This window comes from Schistocerca piceifrons, chromosome 1 (genome assembly GCF_021461385.2).
Source record: "Schistocerca piceifrons isolate TAMUIC-IGC-003096 chromosome 1, iqSchPice1.1, whole genome shotgun sequence".
In the NCBI taxonomy this organism is placed as follows: Eukaryota; Metazoa; Arthropoda; class Insecta; order Orthoptera; family Acrididae; genus Schistocerca; species Schistocerca piceifrons.
The window spans coordinates 296,866,266-296,885,893 of record NC_060138.1 but is presented as its reverse complement, the minus strand read 5'-3'; the positions used below and the strand labels follow the sequence as shown (position 1 = coordinate 296,885,893).

Below are 19,628 nucleotides of genomic sequence, written 5' to 3'. Positions count from 1 at the left end.
ATGCAAATTAACATTACCGTGGTTGGTGAAAGTTGCTTCATCAGTAAAAAGCACCCGTTGAAAAACCGTTGGATCATCTTGTGGGCGCTGCAGCGCAAACCGGTAAAATTCCTGGCGCCGTTCGAAATCCACACCGGAGAGTGTTTGATGCATTGAGAGGTGAAATGGGTGAAATCTGCCGATGACAACACATAGGGTCTTTATGCGCCAACGCTAGAACGCCCTCTTCATGTACCTCGCCAGTTGCAGTTTTCAGCCTTGTCCTCTGTATGGCGTTCCATGACCCCGATTCAAGTAATTTCTTGCAAATACTTGCAAGAAGCTGACGCGTAGGACGCTCACGATCACGATACAGCTCTCCATATCGCTTTATCGCCCTAACAGCATTTCCTCTGCTTTCACCATTCACTAGAAGCATATCTCACTTTTCTTCGTTGGTGTAGATGTCTGCTCCAAGAATCTGTGGCGGAAATGCGATGTATCATTATCCCAGCAGCACATTTATCCTTCTCTCCAGCTACCTCGTGCGTCACCTTGCGGCGTTATCGCGAAGCACGAAAACAACGCCCTCCCTGTTAAGTTCCTCAGTGGTTAACAGGAAAGGTCGCATTGGACAACGCCGTTTCGAAGGATGAATACGATACGGGAACATATCTGTGTCTCAAAAACTATTCGCCTAAATATTATGATATACACATATTTGAAACCGTCTTTTTAAGCCCATCATGTCACGCTAAAATTTAACATAGGGTTCCATTTAAAAAAACAAAGATTACCTCATATCTATGTAATAAAAATAGCACAAACATGAAATATGAAGTATTCAAGTAGCCCTTGTTCCTGCAATTCACTGTCCAAACGGCATCTTTGTATCTATTACGGTTGGGTATTACGACTTAGCTGCCTCACCCTGTATATAACACATTTTATTCCTCTGTGTGCGAGGAATGTTTCCTGAAAATTTAGATGTACCTTTTTGTTACATCCCGTATAAGTTGCAGTTGGTAAACGTGCAACGAGAATAGCAGTCGCAGTGGTCGGTGGTTAGAAGTGAGAGCCTCGCCGGCAGAGTACGTACCCGGAGCCCAGGACTTCTTGCCGCGGGTGCCGTAGAAGCCGACGGGCGCCTTCTTGGTGTTGCCCCTCTTCTGGCGAGTCGCCTCGCTGGCCTCGTTCAGGTAGTACAGCAGGGAGTCCAGGTCGGGAGGGGAAGCCCCGTCGTCCTTCTTGCCTCGTACTCCCTGAGTGGCGGACAACACAGACATCACCTCAATACCAGGTTCACACCACTGACAAACTTATTCAAGCTACTTTTGCTTCTATACTGAGATGACGTAAGTCACGGGATAGCGATATGCACATATACAGAAGGCGGTAGTACCGCATAAACACTACTGGGCATTAAAATTGCTACACCAAGAAGAAATGCAGATGATAAACGGGTTTTCATTGGACAAATACATTATACTAGAACTGGGATCTGATTACATTTTCACGCAATTTGGGAGCATAGATCCTGAGAAATCAGTACCCAGAACAATCAATTCTGGCCGTAATAACGGCCTTGATACGCCTGGGCATTGAGTCAAACAGAGCTTGAATGGCGTATACAAGTACAGCTGCCCACGCAGCTTCAACACGATACCACAGTTCATCAAGAGTAGTGACTGGCGTATTGTGACGAGCCAGTTGCTCGTCCACCACTGACCAGACGTTTTCAATTAGTGAGAGATCTGGAGAATGTGCTGGCCAGGGCAGCAGTCGAACATTTCCTGTATCCAGAAAGTCCCGTACAGGACCTGCAACATGCGGTCGTGCATTATCCTGCTGAAATGTTGGGTTTCGCAGGGATCGAATGAAGGGTAGAGCCACGGGTCGTAACACATCTGAAATGTAACGTCCACTGTTCAAAGTGCTGTCAATGCGAACAAGAGGTGACCGAGACGTGTAATATTTCTGGCTTTGCAGATGTCATATTCAAGTACAAGAAGCTCTTTTTAGAGCAGCTGAGAAGGCAGCAGTTGGATGATGACGTAATGTGGTGTGAGGTACCGATTACAGATGGTTTGTTAGGTATGGGTATCATGAGAAAGACCGTCTAAATTGTGGTCCCTCTCCGCGGTGGCTCCAGCATTCGGAAGTTGCGCGCCAAATGACAATCTTCTGTTATTAATATTAGACAAACTAAAGAGCATAATTAGGGGTATTTCATATTTAAAGCATCTCTCAATAGCGCGATATCATTCCACTATTTCACAAGTATTAATAACCAGCTTAACGAAAAGGCTGACAAAGCACTTCGGAGATCTTTGGATCGCGCCTAACTTGGATGGCAGGCGAAGTGGTTCGGCTGTGAGATCAGACATGTTGTCTGCCGCGGTCGGTGTTAGTTAAGACTTTAATAGCAACATATGGATATTTGGAAATACACAAACCAAAAAAAGTTTTGTATCACCTCGGTTCCGAGAGTTCCGGAACCTGTATTGAAAACTGGAACGGAGATCAGCTTAAACATCATTTCCGCCCTTTTTATTGCTCATGAAAACCACATATTACATGTTGTACCATCATACAGCGAGATCTTCAGAGGTGGTGGTCCAGATTCCTGTAAACATCGGACCTCTAATACCCAGTAGCACGTCCTCTTGTGTTGATGCATGCCTGTATTCGTCGTGGCATACTATCCACAAGTTCATCAAGGTACTGTTGGTACAGATTGTCCCACTCCTCAACGACGATTCGGCGTAGATCCCTCAGAGTGGTTGGTGGGCCGCATCGTCCATGAACAGCCCTTTTCAATCTATCCCAGGCATGTTCGACAGGGTTCATTTCTGGAGAATATGTGGCCACCCTAGTCGAGCCACGTCGTTATCCTGAAGGAAGTAATTCACAAGATGTGCAAGATGAGGCAGCGAATTGTTGTCCATGAAAACGAATGCCTCGCCAATATGCAGCCGATATGATTGCACTATCGGTCAGAGAACGGCATTCACGTATCGTACAGCCGATACGGCGTCTTCCATGACCACCAGAGGCGTACGTCGGCCACACATAATGCCACCCCAAAACAGCAGGGAACCTCCATTTTGCTGCACTCGCTGGACAGTGTGTCTAAGGCATTCACCCCCTGACCGAGTTGCCTCCAAACACATCTCTGACGATTGTCTAGTTGAAGGCATATGCGACACTCATCGGTGCACAGAATGTGATGCCATTCCTGAGCGGTCCATTCGGCATGTTGTTGGACACATCTGTACCGCGCTGCATGGTGTCGTGGTTGGAAAGATGGACCTCGCCATGGACGTCGGGAGTGAAATTGCGCATCATGGAGCCTGTTGTGCACAGTTTGAGTCGTAACACGACGTCCTGTGGTGGCAAGAAAAGCATTATTCAACATCGTGGCGTTGCTGCCAGGGTTTCTTCGAGCCATAATCCGTAGGTAGCGGTCATGCACTGCAGTAGTAGCCCTTGGGCGGCCTGGGCGAGGCATGTCAACGACAGTTCCTGTCTCTCTGTATCTCCTCCATGTCCGAACAACATCGCGTTGGTTCACTCCGAGACGCCTGGACACTTCCCTTGTTGAGAGCCCTTCCTGGCACAAAGTAACAACGCGGACGCGATCGAACCGCGGTATATACCATCTAGGCATGGTTGAACTACGGGCAACACGAGCCGTGTACCTCCGTCCTGGTGGAATGACGACCCCCTCCGTCTAATAGGCGCTGCTCATGCATGGGTGTTTACATTCTTGGGTGGGTTTAAATCTCTGAACAGTCATAGGGACTGTGTCTGTGATACAATACCTACAGTTATCGTCTATCTTCAGGAGTTCTGGGAACTGAGGTGATGCAAAAATTTTTTTGGTATGCGTATATTTGAGAACAGTGTGATACTAATTACGGAAATAAGCAGTTTACTAATCTGTTGAAGAATATAAATTATTTGTGACTCTAAAGTGGAATGTGATGTGCAGTTTCCCGTGTTATGCTAATAAAAAGCGAGTGGCATCTCGTATAGAAAAACTGTTCGCAAATTTAATCATCCCTAAAATAACAGTTCCTCGCTAAGATTTCCTACAGCCTCAAGATTACGGATTCACGACGTACGTGCTGTTTTCTGCGCAGGGGACAACAACTGTAGAAGACTGCAGGTTAGTGAACAGTTATTAGAACTTATTCATTCCACTCAGTGTGGTGGAAGCAAATGAACCTCGTGTGTACTGCAGTCTTAGTACAAATGAGATGAGTGACACGACATCTCTGGTAACACAGAAAAGCTATGAAGGAGAGAAATATTTTTGAGTGAAGGGGTTTAATGATACGCTCGTATAAATATCACCCTCTTTCTCTCTGCGACTCCCTCTTTTTCAACTTGCCGTAATCGCCGACAGCACTTCTTGTGGGTTCGTGACCATAATGGCTGGAACCTATATGACTGGAGGACCGTCGAATGGTCAGATGAGTCTCGATTTCAGTAGGTAAGAGCTGATGGTAGGGTTCGAGTACGGCGCAGACCCCTCGAAGGTATGGATCCAAGTTGTCAACAAGGCACTGTGCAAGCTGGTGGTGGTTCCATAATAGAGTGGACTGTGTTTGTATGGAATGGACAGGGTTCTCGGGTCCAATTGAATCGATCATCGGCTGGAGCTACTTGGAGACCATTTGCAGCCGTTCATAGACTTCATGTTCCCAAATAAGAATGGAATTTTCGCGGATCATAATATGCAATGACACCGGGGCACAATTGTTCGCGATTGGTTTGAAGAACATTCTGGACAATTCGAAGTAATGATTTGACCACCCGCAGGACATTTATGGGACATAATCGAAAAGTTAGTTCGTGCACAAAATCCTACCCCCGCAACTCTTTCACAATTACGGACGGCTATAGAGACAGCAACCACTTGTTGAGTCCATGCTACGTCGAGTTGCTGCACTATGCCGGGCAAAAGGATGTCCGACACGATATTAGGAGGTAGCCCACAACTTTTGTCGCCATGAGTGCATTTGTTAGTATTCTACCTTTTCAAATTTATACTGCTGCGGCGCACGTAGTTTTGGGGTGTGGCTGTAGATGTGACAAATACACTACTGGCCATTAAAATTACCACACCAAGAAGAAATGCAGATGATAAACGGGTATTCATTGGACTTGTGATTGCATTTTCATGCAATTTGGGTGCATAGATCCTAAGAAATCAGAACACAGAACAACCACCTCTGGCTGTAATAACGGCCTTGATACGCCTGGGCATTAGGTCAAACAGCTTGGATGGCGTGTACAGGTACAGCTGCACACGCAGCTTCAACACGATTCCACAGTTCATCAAGAGTAGTGACTGGCGTATTGTGACGAGCCAGTTGCTCAGCCACCATTGATCAGACGTTTTCAGTTGGTGAGAGATCTGGAGAATGTGCTGGCCAGGGCAGCAGTCGAACATTTTCTGTATCCAGAAAAGCCCATACAGGACCTGCGACATGCGGTCGTGCATTATCCTGCTGAAATGTAGCGTTTCGCAGGGATCGAATGAAGGGTAGAGCCACGGGTCGTAACACAACTGAAATGTAACGTCCACTGTTCAAAGTGCCGTCAATGCGAACAAGAGGTGACCGAGATGTGTAACCAATGGCACCACATACCATCACGCCGGGTGATACCCTAGCATGGCGATGACGAATACACGCTTCCACTGTGAGTTCACCGCGGTGTCGCCAAACACGGATGTGACCATCATGATGCTGTAAACAGAACGTGGATTCATCCGATAAAATGACGTTTTGCCATTCGTGCACCCAGGTTCGTCGTTGAGTACACCATCGCAGGCGCTCCTGTCTGTGATGCAGCGTCAAGGGTAACCGCAGCCATGGTCTCCGAGCTGATAGTCCATGCTGCTACAAACGTCGTCGAACTGTTCGTGCAGATGGTTGTTGTCTTGCCAACGTCCCCATCTGTTGACTCAGGGATCGAGACGTCGCTACACGATCCGTTACAGCCATGCGGATAAGATGCCTGTCATCTCAACTGCTAGTGATACGAGGCTGTTGGGATCCAGCATGGCGTTCCGTATTACCCTCCTGAATCCACCGATTCAATATTCTGCTAACAGTCATTGGCTCTCGACCAACGCGAGCAGCAACGTCGCGATACGATAAACCGCAATCGCGATAGGCTACAATCCGACCTTTATGAAAGTCGGAAACGTGACGGTACGCATTTCTCCTCCTTACATGAGGAATCATAACAATGATTGACCAGGCAACGCCGGTCAACTGCTGTTTGTGTATGAGAAATAGGTTGGAAACTTTCCTCATGTCAGCACGTTGTAGGTGTCGCCAGCGGCGCCAACCTTGTGTGAATGCTATGAAAAGCTAATCATTTGCATATCACAGCATCTTCTTCCTGTCAGTTAATTTTCGTGTCTGTAGCACGTCATCTTCGTGGTGCAGCAATTTTAATGGCCAGTAGTTTAAATAGTAGTGCCTTAAAATGAAATTATCAAAAACTTTGGGCAAACACGGTATATATTTATTTAAAAATTTTGGAATACGTATATGGAGTGATTTAAAGCCGAATGAACACATAAAAGTAGTCGTCTCAAAGACAGGGGGAAAGCTGCAATAGAGCAGCTTGTTTCGTCATAGGTTCGTTCAATAATGGCGAAATCGTCATTCGAGTTTTACATTAGGTTATGTAATAACTAGCGTTATTAGTCTTTCTCAGTACTGGCGTGATAGCAGTTTTCATTACCTTTTGATCACCATTGTGTGTTACAATTTAGGAGGTCGAATTGATTCCCTGTGACATTAGAATTTTGTCAGGTGAACAGTCTGGAACGCGGCCCAATATTCCTCGTGATATTAAATGGGAAGCTGTTCAAGTAAACAAATACTGACTCGGAAACTGTCATAGTGGCGGAAATTCGACTAGCTTTCACTAGGGTGAGAGCCGCTAGTGTAATGGAGCAGTTACTGGGAAACATGAGGACAACATTGGCATTCGTATGCAGCTATTTACCTCACTGTAGACAGCCATCTGCTACACCACGGACTTCGGTACATATTTATTTGTGCAGGTATCCCTTTGGCAAACACTTGCAGCTTTAATAGTCTCCTGAACACAATGAACAGAATGTCGGTGCCAGTTCCTCCAAATTTTTGGAAAATTCCTCAATGTAGTAGAAACAACAGACACTCCGACTCCGAGAAACTCTGGATGACGTTATTCTTTGACTGCAAGGGCTCGCTGCTCATTGAGTTCTTGGAACGCAGTGCCACATTTAACGCACAGCGGTACGCAGGACACTTTCCAAAAGCTGAAGTGTGCTCAAAGTCCAGACGCTCAGGCGTGTTGAAGGATGGTATCATTCTGTTACAGAATAATACCCGCCCACATGTGACCAAGGCTGTTTCGAATACGCTGCAGAAGTTTCGCTGGGAAGCCCTTACGCATCCTCCCCATGCGTTTTCCATATTTATGGAGCCCTGAAGAAAGTCTTTCGTGGCCGTCGATTAGCCTCGTATGAAGAGGTGCATACCTGGGTACTATCGTATTTCCGCCGGCAACCTCAAACATTTTTTTCCATGAAGGCATTGACCACCATGTCTCACAGCGGATAATGTAGTTAAAAGTTACAACTATGGCGATTACTTATTTATGTGATTCTTCAGTTTCTCCCGGCGTATTTCTTGCTCGAACAGTTCACGGGTATATTCCCGGTCCATAGTGTCCAACGGGCACAATCTTTCGGCGATCAGACATGTCGCAATCGGCAGGTGCGCTGACGAACTGAGCTCCTTAGGGTGGGTGGCCGCCTTAAATCCTCTGTCCTCGCGAGGCGTTCTCTCCGCGGTCCGCGCCCGCGCGTCAGCGGCTGGTGAGACGCTGGCGTCGGCGTCTGTGGTGGCGTCGGCGTAATTGCCTCGTCCGCCCTGGTCGCCCGTTCGTTTCCTTTGCTCAGCGTCTTTTTAATTAGACTCAATGCTGGTTCCCATGCCCTGCTGAGGATGTAGCCGTAGTCTCGGTTGATGAGTCCGTCCCTGGTACGAATTTCGTTAGCCTCTCTAACGACGCTGTCCCAGTATTTAGATGTCTGTGCCAAGACCGTGATATGTTGGTAGTCCATTTCGTGATTTTCGGGCAAACAGAGCTCTGCGACCGCCGACTTGTTGGGGTACTCAAGTCGAGTGTACCTCTGATGTTCTCGGCAACGATCTTCGATGGTGCGCGCTGTCTGTCCAATATAAGTCTTCCCACATTGACACGGAATCTGGCATATGCCGGCCTTCCGCAAACCGAGATCGTCTTTGACACTTCCCAATAATGCTCTTGGTTTATTTGGTGGTCAAAAGACAGTTCCTACTCGGTGTTTCCTCAATATTCGTCCTATTTTCCCCGATACTGCGCCAATATACGGTATATAGGCAGTGGCTGTCTCTTTCTCCGTGACTTCATCCGTCTCCACACGCTGTACTGTAGAGGTGGGACGGTGAGCACCTCTGATCTGCCATTCCGAGTACCCGATTTTCCGGAATACAGTTTTGAGGTGTTCCAGCTCTTGGGGCAGACTCTCTGCGTCAGAGATAGTGCTTACACTGTGCACTTTATTTACTTTTTTCCATATGTCTCTTTTGTTTTTGACTGCCCCTTAAGGTTTCCCTAAATCCCTTTATTGAGGCACAGGCACTTTGATAATGCGATAGCCAATTCCCTGATCCTGAGTAGTTTCTTTTCCAATGACATCGATCTCAATGAAACATCAAAATGCAACTTACTACATTCAGCATTTTTTCCGACCTGTGAAATGCTACGATGGCAAATCAGTGATTGTCCTAAGGTCTAAGTAGTTGCTGCTCGAAGACTCATACGCAGACTGACTGCATCGTTTCTGAAACCCTCACATAAGAAAATAGTTTGGCCTTCATTTCTAGATATTCGGCCGACGTTTGTTTAATGTTTTTTCTGATATGTTTACAGCATGAGTGGCTGGGATTGTAGAAGATTCACCCTGAATTGCTGGTAGCAGAATTCATCGTCCATTGATGATAACAGTCCAGTGAATCTTTGACAAATGGTTCAAATGGCTCTGAGCAATATGGGACTTAACATCTTAGGTCATCAGTCCCGTAGAACTTAGAACTACTTAAACCTAACTAACCTAAGGACATCTGACATATCCATGCCCGAGGAAGGATTCGAACCTGCGGCCGTAGCAGTCCCGCGGCTTCGGACTGCAGCGCCCAGAACCGCACCGCCACCGCCGTCGGCGAATCTTTGACAGTGCCAACCAGTTGTGTTGCTGGAATGTCGGAAAAATCACTAAACCAAGGACTAGAAAGATCTTGAGACGTAAACCAACAGGAAATACGTCAACAAGTGACCGCGAAAGCCTCAGGGGTTTTGTAATTTAACGAAAGTTGTGATCGCTAAACAGTGTAGTTGTTGTTGACTGACAGTACGCATCGCGTTAACACTAGGAGCATGGACAGCAGGCAGGTGGAACAGAAGAGCAGCTGGAGGGCTGGCTGGGGAATCAGTACGTACGTGGAATCCGAGCGAGGGCGCCTTCTTGCCGCGCACGCCGTAGAAGCCGGAGAGGGGGGCCTTCTTGCCTCGCACGCCGTAGAATCCCGAGGGCCCTTTCTTGCCGCGCACGCCATAGAAGCCGGCCTGCGGGGCCTTCTTGCCTCGCGTGCCGAAGAAGCCCTTGAGGGCGCGCTTCTCGTCGCGCAGCCAAGGGTCGTCCAGCTGCAGCTCGTCGCCGTCGGCGACGCCGTCGCCGTCGGCGTCGCCGTCGCCGTCGGCGTCGTAGTCCTCCCTGTAGGGCAGGCCCGCCAGCTGCAGGTAGTCGGCGCCATCTCCCAGCTCTGCGTCCTCCACGTCCGCCTCGTCTTTCTTGCCGCGGACACCCTGCAACAAGTTATTGTTTAATAGGCAGAGGCCTTATGTCCGGCTTCACTACGTACACTCAGGCGACAGAAGTCAGTCGATAGCGATATGCACATATACTGATGGCGGTGGTATCGTGTACTCAAGGTATAAAAAAGCAGTGCACTGGCGGAATTGTCAGTGCTCTGAGGTGATTCACGTAATGAGGTTTCCGACATCGTCATGGCTGCACGACGGGAATTAACAGATTTTGAACACGGAGAGGTTGTTGGAGCTGGATGCATGGGACATTCCATTCCAGAAATCGTTAGGGAGTTCAATACCCCGAGATCCACAGTGTCAGGAGTCTGCCGAGAATACCAGATTTCAGAAATTACCTCTCATCACGGACGGCCATCAATTAACGACCGAGAGCAGCGGCATTTGCGTACAGTTCCCAGCGCTAACAGACAAGTAACACAGTGTGAAATAACCGCAGACATCAATATGGGGCGTACGACTATTGTGTCTGTTAGGACAGTGCGGAGAAATTTGGCGTTAATGGGCTATGGCAGTAGAGAACCACCACGAGTGTCTTTGCTAACTGTGCGACATCGTCTGCAGCGCCCCTCCTGGGCCCGTGATCATATCATTTGGACCCTCGACGCCTCGAAAACCGTGGCCTGGTCATATGTTTCAGTTGGTAAGAGCTGATAGTAGGGTTCGAGTGTGTCGCAGACCCAACGAAGCCATGGACCCAAGTTGTCAACAAGACACTGTGCAAGATGGAGGAGGCACCATAATGGTGTGGGATGTGTTTACATAACATGGGAACGATCATTGATTGGAAATGGTCATGTTCGGCTACTTGGAGAGCATTTGCTCCCAGTCATGGACTTTATGTTTCCAAAGATGTCACTACTACTACTACTACTACTACTACTACTACTCCTCAGCTCTACAGCTCTTGGAGGACCTTGGCCTGCATCACAATATCCTGCCATTCTATCCGATCCATCGCTTTCCGTCTCCATCCTCTGACACCCAGCTTTTTCATGTCTTCTTCAACTCCATCCACCCATCTCTTTCTAGAGCGTCCCCTCAGCCGCCTTCCTCCAGCCTTGCCATCAAAAATCCTCTTACATGCTCTGTCTTCTTCCATTCTGACCACGTGCCCTGCCCACCGCAGTCTTCTTATTTTAATGGTAGTAACAATATCAGGTTCTTCAAAAAGGTGTTGTAGTTCTGCATTCGTACGAATGCGCCAACGTTCTTGCTCATATACTGGGCCATATATTGTACGTAGCACCATTCTCTCCCATATGCTAAGGATCCTTTCCTCATTCACAGTCATGGTCCACATTTCAAAAAATGGTTCAAATGGCTCTGAGCACTATGGGACTCAACATCTGAAGTCATCAGTCCCCTAGAACTTAGAACTACTTAAACCTAACTAACATAAGGACATCACACACATCCATTCCCGAGGCAAGATTCGAACCTGCGACCATAGCAGTCACGCGGTTCCGGACTGAAGTGCCTAGAACCGCAGGGCCACCGTGGCCGGCTCCACGTTTCGGCACCATTCATATCAACTGGTCATATAATTATTTTTTAAAGGAGGATTTTGGATTTACGTGATAGAAGCGAACTCCTAAGCATGGGTAATGCGGCAAAGTAGCATCTGTTACCTGCTGCTATTCTGGCTTTCACCTCACTGCCAATGTCATTTGTCTCAGTGATAGTCAACCCAAGGTACTTGAAGTCTCTCACCCTTTCAAACTCCCTGTCAGCTATCCTGAGATTTGGTAGGTTTTGTTGGTTGGTCACTGCCATATACTTGGTCTTCTCGATGTTAACTGTCAGGTCAAGTTCCCTTGCACCTTTCTCCAGTTGTTGATAGGCTTCGCCTAGCACAACTGTGTTTTGTGCGAGTAACGCCACATCGTCAGCATAGGCTAGGCACTGCAGTGAACGATTTAAGAAGGTTCCTCCTTATTTAACTCTCTCTGACTTATGACTTTTTCTAGGCAAAGGTGTCACTGGGCCACAATTATTCGCGAATGGTTTGAAGAACATTCTGGACAATGCGAGCGAATGATCTGGCCACTCAGATCGACCGACGTGAACCCCATCGAGCATTTATGGGACATAATCGACAGGCCAGTTTGTGCACGAAGTCCTGCACCGGCAACACTTTCGCGTTTATGGAAGGCTAAGAGGCAGCATGGCTCAATATTTCTGCAGGGAACTTCCAACGACTTGTTGGGTCCATGCCACGTTGAGCTTCTGCACTACACCGAACAAGAGTTCCGACATGATATTAGGTTATATCCCATGACTTTCGTCACCTCAACGTACTCTGTTTCTTCCGTCCTGTGTCATAGCCCTTTTTGATTTGTATATTTTGTATGCAAACTAGACAACAGATTAGTCATACCCAGGATAAACCAAGCTACTACCGCTGAACACCACCTGTGCCCTCGACAACATCCTGAGTTCAGCGAGGGAGAGAGTCCACAACTTTCTTCAGGTATTCCATACCCAGCCAAAGCCACTTGTTGATGATTAGATACAGCAGGATTACCAAGTTGCGGAGATGTCGATGGTTAAGTTTCACACACTTTTCCAAATAGTGCCAGACATTTTATGTGGGATTAAAGTAGGGTGATTTAGCGGTCGAGTCGAGGGGCGATAGGCTGCATGACTGTTTATCAAACCAGGAACAACTGCGAGCCGTCCTGTCAACTCTGCAGTTATCATAGTGGAAGAAGGGATGTAAAGGAAACGGCAACAGCTGCTCTCTGTGAACGTTGAAATAAAAATCTTGGCTCATGTTCACAGTGTAAAAGATCACGGTTTCATCTCTGGCCTGAACTGTACGCTCTACTTACTGTTGGCTGAAGGCCTATTGGATTGTTGGCGCACTTCTACACCTGGCGTCATTTGAAAAGAGAGGCTCATCGCAAGACACTCATATTCACTAAGTTCACTAGGAAACTGGTTGAGGTGGACCTGCATTCTCTTTTCGGTACAGTCATTCCGTTACACAAAATCGTTACTACGAGAGACTATTAGAGAACACTGTTCTGTGTGGTTATCAGTACAGATGCAAATTAACACATTGGACAGTCCGCATTGATAAACGAACGAATCGGGCAGCTTCATTGACGCTGCGGTCATGGGCATGTCCAATCACAGTAGCTCCTATCTGCCATTCTGTCACATCTTCACTTCGACCCATATTACATGCAGTGCAGAGTCCCCACAGGTCACTCATGTACACATCACCTCGCAGCCATTGCTCACGTCATCAGTGGACGGCCTGTTCACACTTCTACACAGTGTGCAATGCCACAAAGCGAGCAATGGACTCTTTTTGAGCGGGTGACTAATATTTCGTTCGGTGAGCTTATTTACAGAATGAAAACCCCTGTCGAAAGCAACTGACGAATGTACTTTCACGTTCAAAAATATCAGAACAATCTGAACTACGTTCCGCCTGATTTATATGCTATTCACATGACGTAACTTACTTGCAGGTCATCTAATCTCTTTTCGGTACAATCGTTTCATTATACAAAATCGTTACTACAAGAGACCACTACAGAACACGGCTCTGTATGGCTATCAGTCCACATGCAAATTAATATCACGATAATTCAAATATCAGGAAACCTGTTATTAGGGGTGACACAATCTTTAACGCTTGTATACTCCGTTTTATTAGAATGAATATTTCAAAAGCATGTTTCAACTTGAAATTTCATGATGAAAATTTTTGTACTGGACTGAGACCTGGGACTCCTATCCAGCAACTACTGTTCCTGTTGACTAACCATGAAAGATCTTACATATGATTTCATTCGCAGATAGCAAAATGTGTGCACGTTGAAACTTGAAATGACATTGCGTGAAGCTTTGTTTTGAACAGTAATTCGAATCCAGTGCGTAATCGATTGTTAACTATGCATCACATTTCACATACCTAAATTTTCACCAGTAGCGAGGTGATTGAAATTGAAATGATTAGACGAAAATTTTTGCCTCACCGGGATTCGAACCCGGCGTCTTTGTTTCCTTGTCACAAACAGACGTTAAATATCAGTTTGTTTCACCAGTAGTCAGGTGTGCGTAGCTTGAATTGGCGATAACGTGATGAAAATTTTTGTGCTGGCTGGAAGTCGAACCCGCACATATCATCGTTACTGACTACACATAAAGAGATGTTAAGTATCGAATTCTTTTTCACCTGTAGCTAGGAGTGGCATGTTCGAACCTGAAACGATATGATGAAAAGTTCTGAGTCTGACTGAGTGTCGAAACCGGCAGCAGTATTTACAGCATCTCATGTTACAAAACAATAACAAATAAATTTCCTGTAATCTTATATGACGACTGGTTCATTAATAAAATAAAATTTCTGTTGTAATAAAGCTTACTGGTGCCAGAGTTTCCACTTACTTGTCGCTACTTCCGCCTATGTCAAGGCCTAACCAAAATCATCTGTGCTTCAGTCGTTAGTAGTGGGTCATAATGTTTAATGTGGATTTGGAACGATCGTGCAATCCTACGTTCTTCAGTTGAGGTTACCAGAGGTGAGGTATGGGCGCGCAAGTTACAGCACGTATCGCAGGAAGAAATAGCGCCTTCTGGATTGCTGACGTCGAAAGACTCAAACATGAAGCGCTGAACAACGTAATCTTCTCTGCATAGGCAAACTGAGGTAGACTTTCAGGAACACTGTAGAAATAAGATTTCAGAAAGGAAATCGATAGAGGCTCAGTGATGGACCATTTCGTAATTGACTTTCACGATTTCGATATGTTTGAGTCAGTAAGCGAGGGTGAAGGCGATGTTTGGGGCTAACTGTGTCGGTACTGCTTATTACCACATTTAAAAACGTGTCGTACAACTAAAGCCTGTACTATGTAACTTGAGTCTAGGTTTGCTTTGCCGGTAACAGACTAATAAAAAGATTTTAATTCATATGCAGTTCCGCTGTGAACTTAGTTTAAAGCTTGTCTTCGGTCTTCAACAGTTACACTCGTCAATTTCGGGACTTGAACCTGGGTTTCTTGCTTACTAGGCAGATGTGCTAGCCATTATACAAATTTTAATTACTTTCTTCAGCTTCTATCATAAGCCGAGACTCGTATGTCTAAAGGAAAACTCAATTCCATCAGATCAATAGATCACCTAGGCCTGAGGTACAGGCAGGATTTGCCCATTACGTACAAAGCTGGGATGCTATTCCTCGGCAACAGTGACGATACGAGAAGGCGAAAATCGGCTGAAGGTTTGAAATTTGTATTAGGGAGTGCACTGGACTTAGGTACCCCGTGCAGGAGTGGCACCCAGAATGCTACAGTGGTGTGATGGTTAACACATCTACCTAGAAAAGAAGAGACATTGCTTCAGATCCTGCACATGGAATAAATTTTAATTCATTTTTCAGCTTCTTTCATCATCGGAGATAACGTTGAGACTCACATGTCTCAAGAAAAATTTAAGTCCATCAGATCAAGAAACAATATCGACGACAATTATAAATTATTTTATATAAATGTGGTGTCTAGGAACAGAAAACGCCACTGTTTCCTTAAATAATTATTTTTAATGTAGGGCAGAACTTTTTATATTTTTTGAAATAAAATTCTTTCAGCTGTGTGCCGAAAAGGCATTGTACACGTAGATCGCTCAGACGTTTGTTTAAGTCACTTAAAAAATGACAGGTACAAATTTCATTTGTGCAAATATCTACTCTGCAACCCCAAACAAATAATTGTGACTGCAATTTGCGAGCCATCACAAAGTGAACCTAATCGTCGGGTTCGAAAGGGAAAGGGCACCTGTTTTTCCATTAATAACGCTATTGTAAAATATTTTATGAACATTATAAAAGTTGTTTGAGGAGCGTAAAAGGCCATTGCTGATCGAGGATGTGTTAGTAAATATACGTCTTTCGCTACGTTTCTTTTATTCTTCTTTTTAATTTTTATTCTGCAAGACATCACAAGATGAACGTATTTTTCGAGTTCGAGCGTGAAAGTGAAATAAATGTGCCGCTGCTTTTTCCAATTATTTACCACGGCATTTTCTTGTATTGATCGACGGGAACGACAAACAATGCAGCTGTCTATTATTGTTGTCACTATTCGTCCTTTTACCATGCGTTGATATTTTTCTACATTAAAAATTTTTATACAGTTCCGTATTTCAAAGGCACGCAGTCTGATGACGTGACTTTCCTCACAAAGGTGTAAATCACCTTTCCTGTGTGCGTACGTAACGTTACTTGTCGGCAGTCAGAGGTCGACTGCCGAGTGGAGCGCACGTAACGTACGGTCTGGCTACATTGCAACTAGGACTGTTGATATTTTTAGAAATATCAGGAATCCAATATATCGATATTTACAAACTGTTAATTGTCGGTCATCGATATATCGAAATAAATTATCAATATATCGGCGTACCGGCAAAAAAAAGCTGTATATTTAAGTACTGATTTATTATTAGATGTTCTGTACATCAACAGGCTAGCAGACTGTTTCCACCCCTTAGAGCAAGAATTGAAAGGAAGACGATGACGTTCGCGCTTGGCGATAACCACTTTGTTACGTAGCAATGGTAACTGCAGGTAAGTGGCACAAGAAAAGGTGTCCGATGGGTCCGTCATTCTGTTTAGTCACATATCGGATTTGACTGGAACACTTCATGTCGTCTTCCCCGTTTTTTCACGCCAGCGACCTATACTCCGTTCGTCATAAGAATAAACCCGATGTAAAGAAACACAAACTCGATGATTGGTCAGCAGCTGTAGCTCCGGAAGACTGATGTTGTTCCGCTCTTGGAAGTAGGTCCAACTTCTGTATTAGATATTTTATTACTATGTCACTGTAAATGAAACTTTAAGACATTCTGATATATTAACAGTCATCAACGTTTCTCTTAATCATACATTAGCTACGTAACTTTTATTTCAAAATCGCGTACAGTCACAGTATCAGTAAGCGCTACTTGTGCACCGTTTGTCTCACTGTTCATATGTACCACGAAAATGGATGACACTGCTTCCTGCTTCGTAATGAAACACGTGCGCTGAACACTGTTAATGACGGGAAACAAATTGTTCTTGATGTTTTTCACAACATTACAGAGAAAAATGGGCTTTGACGTTTATTTAGACGGACAATATAATAAGTACAAGAAACGTCTGTATACTTGTAATGTTGGCGAAGTAGGTAAAGACGTTGTTAAATAATCTGACAGGTCATTGAGCGGTAGTTCGAAACCTGTTGTGATCAACAATTTTTTTGGTCCGTTTGAATACCTAAATCATTTAAACATTGAAATATATCAACATGTGGTAATTAACTCATATTTAACCATCTTTTTTTCATGAAAAATGCACGTCTTCCGGTTTCTAATTACGTACCACACGCTGGTTATTACTGCAAATACACATTCCCAATCATCGATATATTATAAAAGGTTATTACAGATCTTGAAGTTAAGAAAACATTAGACGGTTAAATTTTTTGGAGAAATACGAAAAATAATACTCTTTGTTTGAATATGTCCACTGTTTTATGGGACAGATGTGATCTCACACACGACCGAGAGTGATAAGCGTAGTAGAAACACGGAAAACATTTTTCACGGCGTCGAGCATTGTAGAAATGCTGCATTTTTACATTTGTCACCGTGCCACTGCTATCGGAACCCAACAGAATTGATCTGCAGCCAATTAAAGGAATTTGTGGTGAGAAACAACTTACTGGAACTAATGAACGAAGCTTTATCATACGTCACTGCAGAACGATGGCGAAATGCAGAACACCACGACATAAAAGAGGAGGAGTAGGCAATGTGGACTTTTCTAATTACAGTACTATGTTAATTAAGATCGAGAGCATGTTTTCCTTCAGATCACCTAAGAAGCGTATCGCCTGAGTTTTACCATTGTATCCTTCTGTGCAAAATTTAAGTGACATTCAAGACTGCATTGTTCTCTGCTCGTATCTGTTTTCGCCTTTACTACAACTGTTCACATCACTGCAGATTAGCTGGACCACGTGCCTGGCCATTGCTTTCCAAATTAAATGCGCCGTTAAAACTGCTGTCCCGTATTATCTGTGAGTGTATGCACGCGTAACGCACAGCATAAAATGTATCCTGATTATCGTACTTGACTGTACCGCGACAGATTGGCTTCTGGTCCACGTGGGTCGAAATCCAATGAGGTTTCAGCAAACGCAGAAGAATACATAGTGTAATGTTTACACGAGATTTATTATTATGATGAACGGCGTATAGCAGTTACAGTGTCAAAATTAAGGTGGTGAAGTTTCTTTTAGTAGAGCAGAGCGCTGATTACGTCAGCATTTCCCCTCACACGTCTCCGCCCATCACAAAGACCAATCTCGCCATTTAGATTTTTGTTCACCAGTTTCAGCAACTGTTTTTGCAGAATGCCGATGCGAAGAAATAGCCCACTAGTTGCGTTAAAATTGGTTTTTAACTCAGCTGGTGTGCTATTTCTTCACATCGGATATCTTGGTAATCCATTCACAGTGCCACACTCAAGTATAATTGGACTTCTTCTTTTGCGCCATGTACACAGTCAAAGAGAACTGAACGTGATGAAAGTTCAAAACGTACTAAGACTCCTTGACACGGTGATAGCAAAATTATGTTTTACTACAATTTCAAAAGAACAAATATTTATCTAAAATTTAGAACAAAAGTAACATAAAACAAAAATATCGACACGCGACCTTGTCAACACGATATCGATAAATCTATATATTGTCGAGAAACACGTCTCCAACAGTGCTCAGCAGTCCGGATGGTCACCCATCCAAGTACTAGTCCAGCCCGACAGCGCTTAACTTCGGTGATCGGACGGGAACCGGTGTAATCACTGCGCAAGGCCGTTGTCCAATTCATCACTTCAGGTTCTAAATAATAGTATCATCTTTCCAAGCGGGAAGGAACTCGCGTTTAAAAGAAAATCCCAGATGGAGAAGAATAACTGCGAGATACTGAATGATTTCGTGAAGGAAAATGAGTTGTAGTAAGTAGTAGTTTTCGAAAATCTACAACAATTCAAGAATAAATATCCAAAACCTTCATCTGAGTATGACTGGATCCACAGTCCGTTCGATAAGATCATAACAGACCACATGTCAAGAATAAAACAGCAGGAGATCATAGATCTCGTAAGTGGTAAAACATTTTGAAATGAATTTAAATCGAAGTCTTTTGAAAATTTTTGAGTGCAGACTGAAAACGAATATCCCAACTTAGCAAGAATGGCTGTCGATGTGTTATTACCCTTCGCACCAACTTACTTGTGTGAGTCAACATTTTCCGCAATGAAATTAATTAAGGCGAAACATCGGTCTCGATGGCACCTGGAAGAGGATCTGCGAGTTGCTGTGTCAAGGATCCAATCAAGACTGCATCCGCTTTCTTCATAAATTCAAGCACACACGTCGCATTAAATGCGCAAATATCAGAAAATTTCCGAATTTTGAACCATGCGCATTTTTATTCTCGTTTTTCTCTTATTAGGATAATCAGTTTGAATGTAATAGTTTTTAAATTGGCATTTAAATGTCGACTGTTGTGCTATCCTCATTTGTGCATCTTGAGCTTTCGAGTGTTAAAATATTCTAAATGAATTAAAAACCATGTAGATGGAAGCTGTTAAACTTTAACTATCTAATTTGTGAACTAATTTTAAAGAACTGTGTACA

The 19,628-nt window shown here is 44.6% G+C and overlaps 1 protein-coding gene across 1 annotated transcript in view; it reads right to left on the bottom strand.

Moving 5' to 3' along the window:
- Positions 1–19,628, bottom strand: part of LOC124713235 (collagen alpha-2(IV) chain) — a 104,480-nt gene that overhangs the window by 8,860 nt on the left and 75,992 nt on the right. The window contains exons 3-4 of the mRNA XM_047242935.1: positions 9,541–9,906; positions 1,079–1,241 (exon numbers count right to left, since the gene is read on the bottom strand). Coding sequence (XP_047098891.1) covers positions 1,079–1,241; positions 9,541–9,906 — 529 coding nt within the window. The remainder of the gene's footprint in view (positions 1–1,078; positions 1,242–9,540; positions 9,907–19,628) is intronic.